Source organism: Erpetoichthys calabaricus, chromosome 7 (genome assembly GCF_900747795.2).
Source record: "Erpetoichthys calabaricus chromosome 7, fErpCal1.3, whole genome shotgun sequence".
Classification (NCBI taxonomy): domain Eukaryota; kingdom Metazoa; phylum Chordata; class Cladistia; order Polypteriformes; family Polypteridae; genus Erpetoichthys; species Erpetoichthys calabaricus.
The window spans coordinates 70,500,189-70,514,470 of record NC_041400.2 but is presented as its reverse complement, the minus strand read 5'-3'; the positions used below and the strand labels follow the sequence as shown (position 1 = coordinate 70,514,470).

The 14,282-nt window shown below is 39.7% G+C and overlaps 1 protein-coding gene across 1 annotated transcript in view; it reads left to right on the top strand.

The window, feature by feature from the left end:
• The window catches only part of ak6 (adenylate kinase 6), a 76,510-nt gene extending 64,476 nt beyond the window's left edge, over nucleotides 1-12,034 (top strand). The window contains exon 5 of the mRNA XM_051930161.1: nucleotides 11,090-12,034. Within this exon, the coding sequence (XP_051786121.1) occupies nucleotides 11,090-11,279 (190 nt within the window). The 3' untranslated portion in view covers nucleotides 11,280-12,034. The remainder of the gene's footprint in view (nucleotides 1-11,089) is intronic.
• Nucleotides 12,035-14,282: the final 2,248 nt, after the last annotated feature.

Below are 14,282 nucleotides of genomic sequence, written 5' to 3'. Positions count from 1 at the left end.
TGGAAGAAATTCTTTCTGACACTTATCAACAGCTGAATAATGACACAACTAAAACCACGCTTAACAGAATAAACACCACTCTGACCAAGCTCCAAAATAACAACTGTCTAGATGCACAGAATTATTACAAAATGAAATCCAGCGACGCTAACTGCCCGAATTCTACAGATTCCCAAAAATACATAAAACACCACTGAAATTCAGACGAGTAGTCAGCCTAATAGGTGGACCAACTTACAACTTGTCAAGACTTTTCCAGGTGCTCAAACATTTACTGTAACTTGTGAATCGGAATATTCAGTGAACAGTGCCGAGTTGACATTGCAATGCTTGAAAGATATATCCATCGCCGAGGACGAGGTCATGGTCTCGTTGCATGTCGTGTCGCTATATACCATGATTCCGATTCATCTGGCCAGAGAAACACTATTAATGAGACTGAATAGTGACCACACCATAGAGACACGAACTAAGTGGTCCACTGAAGACATAATGCACCTAATATCACTTTGCCAAAAAACTCACTTTCATTTCAATGGCAAATACTACATTCAAAAAGAAGGCATGCCAATGGGATCACCGTTATCAGGACTCCTAGTGGAACTGGTAATGCAGCGATTCGAAAATGCGACTCAATCCCAGTTGACACCCAAAATTTGGATATGCTACGTAGACGACACATTCATCATATTAAAAAATGGCCAGCTGAACGAGTTCTACAACCATAAAAACACAACATTCCCTGCAATCCAATTCATCATGGAAAAAGAAATGAACCGACACATCAACTTCCTGGACATCTCCATTGAAAGAAGTAATGACACCGCCCTGACCACTAGTGTTTACCATAAGGAATGCTATGCAGACAAGATATTACAGTTCGCCAGCAACCACCCGTTATCTCATAAACGGAGCTGTGTTAAAACTTTTATTCAGAAGAGTCCACACCCATTGTAATACGAAGGAAACAAAAATGAACGAAATACGCTATCTTTTCCATCTTTTCACTTCAAACAGATACTCAGAGACATTCATTAAACAATGCCTACACAGAAGACGCCAAAAAACTCACCAAACAATTGACTCGAACCAGACCCCCCATCCCACCTGGTACACACTTCCTTATCAGCACAGTGTGTCTGAAGGTGCAGCACGCATCCTTTTAAATCAGGCATCAGAATGTTTGCAGGCCTGTGTGCTAATCTGCCCATTGTCCTTTTCAACGCTAAAAACAAGAAATTGACAGCTGAAACACAAAACGCAGTTTATAGCATTCCATGCAGTTCTTGCCCAGTGGTATACATAGGACAAACATCAAAAAGATGTATACAGGAACATCATACTGCAGTTAGAAGGAAGGACTCACGATCACAGATCTATACATATACAAAATCAACAGGACATAAATCTTAATTGTACATTGTCCCAGTTAAATGTAAGGCCAGTACTAAAAGTGCCAGAGAAGTGGCTGAATCTTGGCTATCAGACAAAAACGCCATTAACAGACATTTGGACATAAACTCAGCATATGCAAACTTAAGAAGAAAATATTCATAATAAATAAAACGTTATGACCAATACCCCCCCCCACCCACCTAATATATATATACATATATATATATATATATAATATATATATATGTGTGTAATATAGTCATATGAAAAAGTTTGGGAACCCCTCTTAATTCTTTGGATTTTTGTTTATCATTGGCTAAGCTTTCAAAGTAGCAACTTCCTTTTAATATATGACATGCCTTATGAAAACAGTAGATTTTCAGCAGTGACATTCAGTTTATTGGATGAACAGAAAATATGCAATATGTATCATAACAAAATTAAACAGGTGCATAAATTAGGGCACCCCAACAGAGATATTACATCAATACTTAGTTGAGCCTCCTTTTGCAAATATAACAGTCTCTAGACGCCTCCTATAGCCTTTGATGAGTGTCTGGATTCTGGATGGAGGTATTTTTGACCATTCTTCCATACAAAATCTTTCCAGTTCAGTTAAATTTGATGGCCGCCGAGCATGGAGAGCCTGCTTCAAATCATCCCATAGATTTTTGATGATATTCAAGTCAGAAGACTGTGACGGCCATTCCAGAACATTGTACTTCTCCCTCTGCATGAATGCCTTTGTAGATTTCAAACTGTGTTTTGGGTCATTGTCTTGTTGGAATATCCAACTCCTGCGTAACTTCAACTTTGTGACCGATGCTTGAACATTATCCTGAAGAATTTGTTGATATTGGGTTGAATTCATCCGACCCTCGACTTTAACAAGGGCCCCAGTCCCTGAAACTAGCCCCACAGCATGATGGAACCTCCACCATATTTGACAGTAGGTGACTCAATTTTTGTCTCATCAGTCCAAAGCACTTTATTCCAAAATGAATCTGGCTTGTCTAAATGAGCATTTGCATACAACAAGCGACTCTGTTTGTGGTGTGAATGCAGAAAGGGCTTGCCATACAGATGTTCTTTGTGCTAATTGCGTTGAATTGTAGAACGAGGTACAGATACACCATCTGCAGCAAGATGTTCTTGCAGGTCTTTGGAGATGATCTGTGGGTTGTCTGTCACCATTCTCACAATCTTGCGCATATGCCGCTTCTGTATTTTTCTTGGCCTGCCAGACCTGGGTTTAACAGCAACTGTGCCTGTGGCCTTCCATTTCCTGATTATAGTCCTTACAGTTGAAACTGACAGTTTAAACCTCTGAGATAGCTTTTTGTAGCCTTGCCCTAAACCATGAGACTGAACAATCTTTGTTTTCAGATATTTTGAGAGTTACTTTGAGGATCCCATGCTGTCGCTCTTCAGAGGAGTGTCAAAGGGAAGCACAACTTGCAATTGACCACCTTAAATACCTTTTCTCATGATTGGACATACCTGTCTATGAAGTTCAAGGTTTAATGAGCTAATCCAATCAATTTGGCGTTGCAAGTAATCAGTATTGAGCAGTTACATGCATTCAAATCAGCAAAATTACAAGGTTACCCAAATTTTTGCACAGCCAGTTTTTCACATTTGATTTAATTTTATACAACTAAATACTGCTTCACTAAAAATCTTTGTTCGAAAAACACCCCAGTACTCAGATGTTCCTAGGAAATGAAAGACATACCACTGTTATCTTTCTTTTTTGTTGAAAGTAGAGTAAATTATTATGCAGGCTGAGAGGGGTTCCCAAACGTTTTAATTTGACTATGTATGTATATATGTGTGTGTATATATATATATATATATAATATATATATATATATATGTATGTATGTGTATGTATATATATTGTGGAGACTGGCTTGGACACAGACAGGCAGACACGTTCATGTCACCCAACACACGTTTATTTACAGTATTATTTACATTGTCCATACTGTGCTCACAAGCCCCAAAGTCCTGGCCACAACACAATGCCTTCTTCAGGCCGTCTCTTTGTCCTCCTCCTGACGTCATCCTACTTCCTCCCGACTCTTGTCCTTGTCTGGAGGGAGGCGGCCCCTTTTATACACACCCAGATGTGTTCCAGGTGCTCCCCGGCAATCTTCCACAGACACTCCCCAGTGTGGCAGAAGTGTCGGCTGTGTACCCGGAAGCACTCCGGGTGTCCCCTCTTCTCTTCCCCCCAGCACTTCCTGGTGTGGCGGAAGCACTGGGGTCCAGGTTCCCCAAGGCATCAGGGCACCCCCTGGCAGTGGCCACGGGCCCCTACAGGGTAGAGCCCCCAATACAACCAGGGAGGACGCCCCCTTGTGTCCTGGAGGAGGCACAAGCCACTCCTCCTGGGCGTCCCGGCCGGGCACCACAATATATATGTATGTATGTATTTATGTATGTACAGTAATCCCTCCTCGATCGCGGGGGTTGCATTCCAGAACCCCCCGCAAAAGGTGAAAATCTGCGAAGTAGAAACCATATGTTTATATGGTTATTTTTATATTGTCATGCTTGGGTCACAGATTTGCACAGAAACACAGGAGGTTGTAGAGAGACAGGAAGTAATTGTTAAGGTAGTCTTTCAGCATTTTTTAGAGGAGCGTCCGTATCCTCTAGGCCAGTGTGCGAACAGCCCCTCTGCTCACACCCCCTCTGTCAGGAGCAGAGAATGTCAGAGAGAGTGAGAGAGAGAGAGAAAAACAAACAATCAAAAATCAATACGTGCCGTTTGAGCTTTTAAGTATGCGAAGCACCATGCGGGAAGCATTTCGCTTGACAAAGCAGATACACGGAAGGGAGCAATGTGAAGATAATCTTTCAGCATTTTTAGACGTCCGTATCCTCTAGGGGTGCGAACAGCTCCCGTGCTCACAATATATTTGAGGAGTTTTATTTAATACGTAATACGCGCTCTGGTTGGGTAGCTTCTCAGTCATCTGCCAATAGCGTCCCTTGTATGAAATCAACTGGGCAAACCAACTGAGGAAGCATGTACCAGAAATTAAAAGACCCGTTGTCCGCAGAAATCCGCGAACCAGCAAAAATCCGCGATATATATTTAAATATGCTTACATATAAAATCCGCGATAGAGTGAAGCCGCGAAAGTCGAAGCACGATATAGCGAGGAATTACTGTATATAATGTATGTATGTATGTATGTATGTGTATATACAGTGGGGCAAAAAAGTATTTAGTCAGCCACCAATTGCGCAAGTTCTCCCACTTAAAAAGATGAGAGAGGCTTGTAATTGTCATCATAGGTATACCTCAACTATGAGAGACAAAATGAGAAAAAAAATCCAGAATATCACATTGTTTGATTTTTAAAGAATTTATTTGCAAATTATGGTGGAAAATAAGTATTTGGTCACCTACAAACAAGCAAGATTTCTGGCTCTCACAGACCTGTAACTTCTTCTGTAAGAGGCTTCTCTGTCCTCCACTCGCTACCTGTATTAATGGCACCTGTTTGAACTCGTTATCAATATAAAAGACACCTGTCCACAACCTCAAACAGTCACACTACAAACTCCACTATGGCCAAGACCAAAGAGCTGTCAAAGGACACCAGAAACAAAATTGTAGACCTGCACCAGGCTGGGAAGACTGAATCTGCAATAGCTAAGCAGCTTGGTGTGAAGAAATCAACTGTGGGAGCAATTATTAGAAAATGGAAGACATACAAGACCACTGATAATCTCCCTCAATCTGGGGCTCCACGCAAGATCTCACCTTGTGGGGTCAAAATGATCACAAGAATGGTGAGCAGAAATCCCAGAACCACACGGGGGAACCTAGTGAATGACCTGCAGAGAGCTGGAACCAAAGTAACAAAGGCTACCATCAGTAACACACTACGCTGCCAGGGACTCAAATCCTGCAGTGCCAGACGTGTCCCCCTGCTTAAGCCAGTACATGTGCAGGCCCGTCTGAAGTTTGCTAGAGAGCATTTGGATGATCCAGAAGAGGATTGGGAGAATGTCATATGGTCAGATGAAAAAACTCTACTCGTCGTGTTTGGAGGAGAAAGAATGCTGAGTTGCATCCAAAGAACACCATACCTACTATAAAGCATGGGGGTGGAAACATCATGCTTTGGGGCTGTTTTTCTGCAAAGGGACCAGGACGACTGATCCGTGTAAAGGAAAGAATGAATGGGGACATGTATCGTCAGATTTTGAGTGAAAACCTCCTTCCATCAGCAAGGGCATTGAAGATGAAACGTGGCTGAGTCTTTCAGCATGACAATGATCCCAAACACACCGCCCGGGTAACGAAGGAGTGACTTCATAAGATGCATTTCAAGGTCCTGGAGTGGCCTAGCCCAGGGGTAGGCAACGTCGGTCCTGGTGAGCCGCAGTGGCTACAGGTTTTCATTCCAACCCAATTGCTTAATTAGAAACCAATCATTGCCAATCTCAGACCTTATTTAATTTTATGGCTTGTTAGTCTGTGCAATGTAAGGCTCTTATATCGTAGATTTTTTTCCTTTCCAAAGATATCATCCAAATGATATGAAGCCTAAAACAGATCATTTTCAGTCTGTCACATTTTTCTATTAAGTGTTTTATTAAATCAAACAGTGCATGATGAACACACACAGATGTAATTGGAAAAAAGCTAGCTGGAGAACTGCTGGCTGCTTTGTCTTTTACATCTTATTGCTAATGAGCAATTAAAACACTGAATGCAGCAGTTTAAGATTGAAATAAGCAATTAAGGTTGGTGAACCTTAACAAGCGAGACTACTAAAATGAAGCATCAAAATGTCACTTAAGCAATATGTGCTTCATCAGCAATAATTGAGTTCTCGTTAAGGAACTGGGTTGGAACAAAAACCTGCACATACTGCGGCTCACCAGGATCGACGTTGCCTACCCCTGGCCTAGCCAGTCTCCAGATCTCAACCCCATAGTAAATCTTTGGAGGGAGTTGAAAGTCCGTGTTGCCCAGCAACAGCCCCAAAACATCACTGCTCTAGAGGAGATCTGCATGGAGGAATGGGCCAAAATACCAGCAACAGTGTGTGAAAACCTTGTGAAGACTTACAGAAAACAGTTGACCTCTGTCATTGCCAACAAAGGATATATAACAAAGTATTGAGATGAACTTTTGTTATTGACCAAATACTTTTTTTCCACCATAATTTGCAAATAAATTCTTCAAAAATCAGACAATGTGATTTTCTGGATTTTTTTTTCTCATTTTGTCTCTCATAGTTGAGGTATACCTATGATGAAAATTACAGGCCTCTCTCATCTTTTTAAGTGGGAGAACTTGCACAATATATATGTGTGTGTGTGTGTGTCTCTTTTCACTGTCAACTTTCTTGAAAGACCAAGCAAAAAAAGAAAAAAAATCTCAGGTTGCAAACGTATGTGAACTGCTGCATTTGAAGACGTCGAAAAAGCAATTTTTATGTGGTTCAGAGATGCTCGTTCAAGAAACATTCCTATTAATGCGGCATTCATTCAAGGTAAATGTGAGGTTTGTAAACTCTCTTGGGACCTCCCCTAACTGGACGACACGCCAAAGAGAGTCGCGAAGTCCAATCTCCGCCTCTATGGAAGACTGTTTATGCTATTTCAAAGATATTCTGCATCTCTCTGCAAAAGCAAACAGAAAAGATATCGATGGGTGATGCAACCTGACTGCTGTGTCTGTGTATAGCAGAGTGGCAGATCACGCTACAATAAATAAGTGTGCTGTTCCTGTTTCAAGCTGAATAAAGTTGGTTTTCCTAAAGTACTGAAATTCAGCCTTGTGTTTTGGGGTGCAAGACAGGGACTTATAGCGCGACCCTGATCTTTTATGATTTGCTTCTGTATCACTTCACTGCAGCACTATGAGCCTGTTTTTGCCCTGCCCTGGCAAAAGGACAAACAATCTTCCACAGACGCTGCAATCGCATTTCGGGAAAGTGTATTATTACAAGGAAATGCTGAGAAAAATTCTTGTAGACAGGAGGAGATTAAAATGAACACAAAAGAAGCTATTGAAATGATTGCAAACGCCTGGGCGCAAGTTAAACAAAGCACTATAGTAACAAATAAAGAATATCATTACAACAAAATTTTCATTATAACGAAATATTTTTTAGGCCCCTGGGAGTTCATTATAACGGAATTTGACCTGTATATACTATATATATATATATATATATATACATATATATATATATATATATATATATATATATATATATATATATATATATATATATATATATATATATATATATATATATATATATATATATATATATATATATATATATATATATATATATATATATACATATATATATACATATATATATATATATATATATACATATATATATATATATATATATATATACATATATATATATATACATATATATATATATACATATATATATATATATACATATATATATATATACATATATATATATATATACATATATATATATATATACATATATATACATATATATATATATACATATATATACATATATATATATATATATACATATATATACATATATATATATATATATATATACATATATATACATATATATATATATATATATATATATATATATATATATATATATATATACATATATATATATATATATTATATATATATATATATATATATATATATATATATATATATATATATATATTTATATATAATGCATCCACATTCCTACTGACTGGAGGTGTGCCTCACGTCTCTGTGTTTAAACTATTGCTATTTAGTAACTGCAGTACATACCTTTATCAGGTTTATTGTAGTAGTGTCTGCCAATACTGCATTACTACTGATTTTATTTTGTTTAAACATGTGCTTTTCATAAAAATGCAAAAGCACTTTTTTATGTCTGGGGAAGCGCATTTAGGACTGAAGTCAACTCTTTACTGAAAGAATTGAGGGAATCTGAAACAAACAACCTTTAAGAAGTATCTGAATGAGATACTGGGATAGCTTAGCTATTAGCTAAACAAGCAAGCTTGATGGACTGAATGATCCCCTCTCCTTTGTCTGATTTGTATCGGTTTACATTTTTGTATTTGTCAGTATTTTAAAAGGAACCGCAAAGAGGCTAGCACGTACTACAGGCACTGGGGTTGGTGAGCAAAGCAAGCAGGGGGCAAAACCCCCTAGTGTGTGTATATGGACTGCAAAATAAATGGAATGCAAAATAACCTCATACATGCAAATACTTGTAATTAATTTCCCATGAGAAGCCCAGAAGGTTGTACACATCTATATATATAATTCACTAAGCCGCCGCCAGCGCTAGTAAGACACCCATGGAAGCATGCAGGATGGAGCCACGCCCACCAACTCTAAGACCATTGGATACGATGACAACTCGCAGAGCCACGCCCACCAACTCGGACGCAGCAACTCACAAAACACGGCGTCATTCGCGTTCGTCTTTGCTACAGTCCACATGCACCTCTGAGCCACGTTGACTTTTCGGTTACAACACACGACCGCATCCACCATCGCAAACTGTTTTACACGCTACATACAGCGATTCGCATCCGCGACAAACATGCTTCTTCTTAGATGGTCCTGCAGGAACACGGTAAACGTTTGTCTACACATTACTCCTTATTCCCCGGTCCGCGTCCACCCTCGCTCTCCAGGCAACAAACACCACGAAAGTCGCTTTCGTCTCCATGGCACACGCACGACAGAGCCCCGTCCACCAACAATTCGAGCGAGAGCAAAAGCATTTGCCAAGAATGTTTTCGTTAATCAAGAACGAAAGTTGGAGGTTCAAAGACGATCACATACCGTCGTACTTCCGACCATAAACGATGCCGACTGGCGATCCAGCAGCGTTATTCCCATAACCCGCTGGGCAGCCGGCATGTTTGTCGCGGATGTGAATCGCTGTATGTAGTGTGTAAAACAGTTTGGTTGTCAACCAGGGCACGCAAGAAGCAGCACACACGACGGAGCCACGCACGCCAACTCACAGAGCCCTGTCCACCAACAATTCACTAAGCAGCTGACTATGGAACACGCACGTCAGAGCCCCGCCCACCAACAATTTGCGCGAAAGCATTTGCCAAGAATGTTTTCATTAATCAAGAATGAAAATCGGAGGTTCGAAGATGATCACATACCATCGTAGTTCCGACCATAAACGATGCCGACTGGCGATCTGGCGGCATTATTCCCATGATCCGCCAGGCAACCAAAGTCTTTGGGTTCCGGGGGGAGTATAGTTGCAAAGCTGAAACTTAAAGGAATTGACGGAAGGGCAACACCAGGTGTGGAGTCTTTGGCTTAATTACACTCAACACGGGAAACCTCACCTGGCCCGGACAAACAGAACAATGAAAAGTCAACGTGGCTCAGAGATGCATGTGGACTGTAGCAGATGCGAAACCGACTGAGTGAGGCGGTGTTTGGAAAATGAATAGTTAGCGTGACTCACAAGTGCATGTGGACTGTACACAGACGAAACCAATTCAGGTGAGGAGTTGGGGGCGGGCACATGAGCAGGCAGTGCGTACTGAACGATGACTAAGAGATGACTGTTCACCCATCAATACATCGTCCTCACTAGGCGTCCTTCCCCTCACACCCCGTTCCGCCCTCCACGCGCGACTGCCGTCCAGCCCTGTCCCTCGCTCTGGGGGGTGGGGGCACGGCGGCGGTCCTCCAGTTTTCAGTCACGGACAATTGTATGTTGCTCTTTCCAGAGTTCCCTTACAGTCGTATCCTCCAACTCACCCCATAAGAAGAAGCATGTTTGTCGCGGATGTGAATAGCTGTATACAGCGTGTAAAACAGTTTGTTTGTTGCGGATGTGAATCACTGTATGCGCCGTATAAAACAGTTTGCGAGGGGTATCCCACGGACTTACAGTTGGTGGGCGGGTCTCTGTTAGTTGCTCTTGCAAGCGGGCACATGACCAGGCAGTGTGTATGCTTCGAGAGCGAGGGTGGACGCGACAGGACCATCTAAGAAGAATCATATTTGTCGCGGATGTGAATCACTGTATGCAGCGTGTAAAACAGTTTGCGAGGGGTATCCCATGGTCTTAGCAGTGTCTATGCTTCGATGTGAATCGTTGTCTGCAGCGTGTAAAACGCTGTATTGTATGTTGCCCTCTCCAGAGTTCCATCTTTTCATTCACCTACAGTCGTATCCTCAAAACCAACCCCATTTGGACAACTGTGTCTTTCAGGAAGTGTTCACCCATCAATACATAATTATGCAGCGTATGCTACGCCGCGGGTTGGCTAGTTCATATATATAATATGTTTAAAGCAGAATGTGAACTAACCTCTAATAAACGAATACTATAGAATACAGCACAAAAAGCTTGATGTAATACAGTATATACATGCAAATACGTGTGATTTTTTACTATACATTTCAATACAGAATTATTGAAAGTAGTTGTCTTTTTTAATCTTTGTCTAATATTATATGCTGCCATGCATATCGGCCCTAATATGTATTCTTTTTTATAGATAATATATAGTTGTTTATTTTTAAAAAGAAATAAATTCAAGGGCACTGCCACTGCATTATTTATTCTGTTTATAGTAGGAGGTTTGTTTTTATTTCATTTTATGGTTGTGAGTTGATTGTAATACAGATGTTTTGAAATTTTAGGGGATACAAAGGCAAGAAGCTGCAAAATAACATAGAGTGTGAGATTTTTCAGACAATTTATGAAGAAACTATGGAGTCTTACAAAAAAGAAATTGTCCACCAATTATCAAGCAACACACCAGAAGATCTAGAGCGGAATATAGACCAGATTATGAAGTGGATTGAACAATGGATGTTAGATAACAACTAAATTATCTTGTTTGATTTAGAAAATTGTGTGATGCTAAATGTTCCAAAAAGCATTCAATTTGATTTACTGAAGTCTAAAACATATATGTGATAAACATTTACATATTGGTAAGTTATAAAGAGAACTTTCAGTGCTAACACATTTGGAACCATCTGTATTATTATTAAGGCTGCAAAAAGTATACCTGTGAATGCATACATTCTTTTTTACAAAGATTTAAAAAAAAAAAAAAAGAAATATTTTATATAATTGACATCTGTATGGAAATCCATGTATAAATACAGCAACCAAGATGATAATTTTTGTTATTACTTTACAGCTACAAGAATTTGGCTGCCAGGTCTTATTTTAAAATGTACAAACACAATTGTCCTGCTATTTATTTAATGTAGCTTTTTCCAAGAAAAGGTGCTTTATAAAATAAAAAAGTGATTTAAATCCAAAAAGTGTATGATGGTAAGTGTATACTTGTAATTAAGTTCATGCAGTAACCTTATTTTAGTTTCTGCTTTAATGTGAAATCTATACACTGTATATCTCATGGAATATCAAACTGATTTGGACTTTGTGGTTAAATTGCAAAAAAAGTAGAAATGTGGAAAAAAAACAATACTTTGACTTTAGGCCTTGTTAATGATGTTTCTTAAATTTTACTATTCTAGTATTTTCTGGAATAAATGTATACTGTACAGAATACCACTGAATTGTTTAATTCACCATTTTTTGATTAAAGCAATATTCATTGTGATTTTTAATGCAATGCTGTCTGTGTATTGTGAGCACTTCAAACCAAACAGCTCCTCAAGGAAAAAATTATAAATAATACTACGTGAGTTTGATGGGCTTGGCAAAAATGCTTCATTACAGATATGGAACCCTAAAATTGTATATTGGTTTTTGAGGTGTGATTTAAATGCTTTTCTGCTTTTTCTTCACAATGTAAAAGATACAAAAAATAGTTTAAGCTATGCTTAACTTTCATTGTCATGAAAATCATACTGATAAAAATTCAGTTTCAAATGTTTATTGCAACCATTAATCCATTTCCTTCCCTGGTTCTACTGATGAATGTTAAGACTGACAAGCTGAGTCAGATAGACCAGATTTCATCTGTGAGATCTAGACCTTTTATATTACATAGAGCCCTGTGGGTCACACTTGAAAAATGTTTTTAAATAAGGAGATGATAAAGAATCAAGGAAATACAAGTCCTTCTCTGGAGGAAGGCTTAGTACAATCCTAAATTCCTATCTGGAACCTCCAACAGTTATCGCAGTCTACAAGGAAAAGATTAGGTTTCCTGTCTTGTGACAGACAAAAACGTTTACATATAAATTAACTTTATTAGTCCAGCGATAATGTTATGCTGCCCTTTTCAGAATAAATTAAAATCTGAATGCCTACTTGAGCATTAACATTACTTCATTGTCAGTCCCATTAGAACATGCGCAGTTGATTACTGGTTAACATTTTTTTTAGAGTGACATGTGTAGACAAATATTTTGTCTTGCCAATGTAAATTTTAAAGAGAACTTATAAATGTATACTCTCAAGAAGTACGGCAAAAATGTTTTTGCCCCGTCAGATTTTCACAATTATTAAAATTAATTAATTACTAAATTTGGTCAACTACTGTTGTGGATTGTAGTACTAAATAATGGAGGACCTAATTAAAAACACTAATTTTTGGTGATACTTTTGCAAGGCTTGCAAAATAAACAAATTTTCCTCTGAAAAAGTGACCCCTCCTCCTGGAGGGTATTTCTAAATTTAGCAAGTTAGAAGAATAGTGAATTTAACTTAGAATTGTTATTCTACAAAAATCTTTTGATTCCAAAAGTCAGTTAACATCTCTAGAGCAGCAGCTAGGATTTGAGAAACTTTTTTTAAACTGGGAAAGGCTGGCTGGAAGAAGGATGGCTGCGAGCAAGTGAAACACCATTTATGGTCTTGTGACCAATGTCCTGCTTACAGAGGAATCAAAGCATTACGTACATCCAAATCTATTCCTCAGAGAGTTGCAGTCACAGAGGGAGATGGAATGGTCCTTGTGGATAACACTGCGGTTGTGACCTAGTGGCCTGGCTTCTTTGAGCAGCTGTTTAAAGCTGATCCTCTGGCTAGGACGTTGGCTGTCTCTGGGTCCGTGCTTTTTGAGGCTGAACCTCTAAATAGCTATGAACCACCCAATCTCATTGAGATTGCACAGGTGGTAAACCAGCTGAGGGTAGTAAAGGCTGCAGGGATCTGTGGTATCCGGGGTGAACGTCTTTAGGCTGGTGGAAAGGCTATCTTACAGCATTGCAAGCAATCTTTGCTTCCATTTGGGAGATTGGCATCATCCCAACTGACTGGAAAACAGGACTTGTCCCTATCTGGAAAGGGAACGGCAATTCCCTGGATTGCTGTAATTACAGGGGAATAACACTGCTGTCGGTGCCAGGTAAGACTAGGGTCATCCTCAATAGGATCTGTGATCACTTGCTCACCTACCAGTCACTGGATCAGTCTGGTTTTATGCCTAAGAAGTCTACCATCGATCACATCCTGGCACTGAGGGTTCTCATTAATTGCCAGTATTGTCAGAGTTTCATTGCATTCTTTGTTGATTTTTGTAAAGTGTTTGACTCGGCTGATCGATCTGCCCTGTGGGATGTCCTGAGACTTCACTGGATCCCCCCCGAAGGATACAGGGAAGCCTGTACAATGGGACGGTGAGTGCTGTGCAGATTCTGTAGTTCGTCACACGTGTGTTCTTGCTCCTGCCTTAATCAATGCTTGCATGGACTGGGTGTTGGGCAGGGTTGTGGGGTCCTACAGCTGTGGGGCATCTTTTGGTGAAGAAAGATTCACTGATCTTGACTTTGCCGACAATGCTGTGATTTTCACAGAATCAATGGAGACTCTGATCGTGGCTCTTGAGAGACTGAGTGAGGAGTCCGAGTGTCCTAGATAACAACCAAGATCTTGGCCTTTAATGACATCTTGGGCACAGCCAACAGC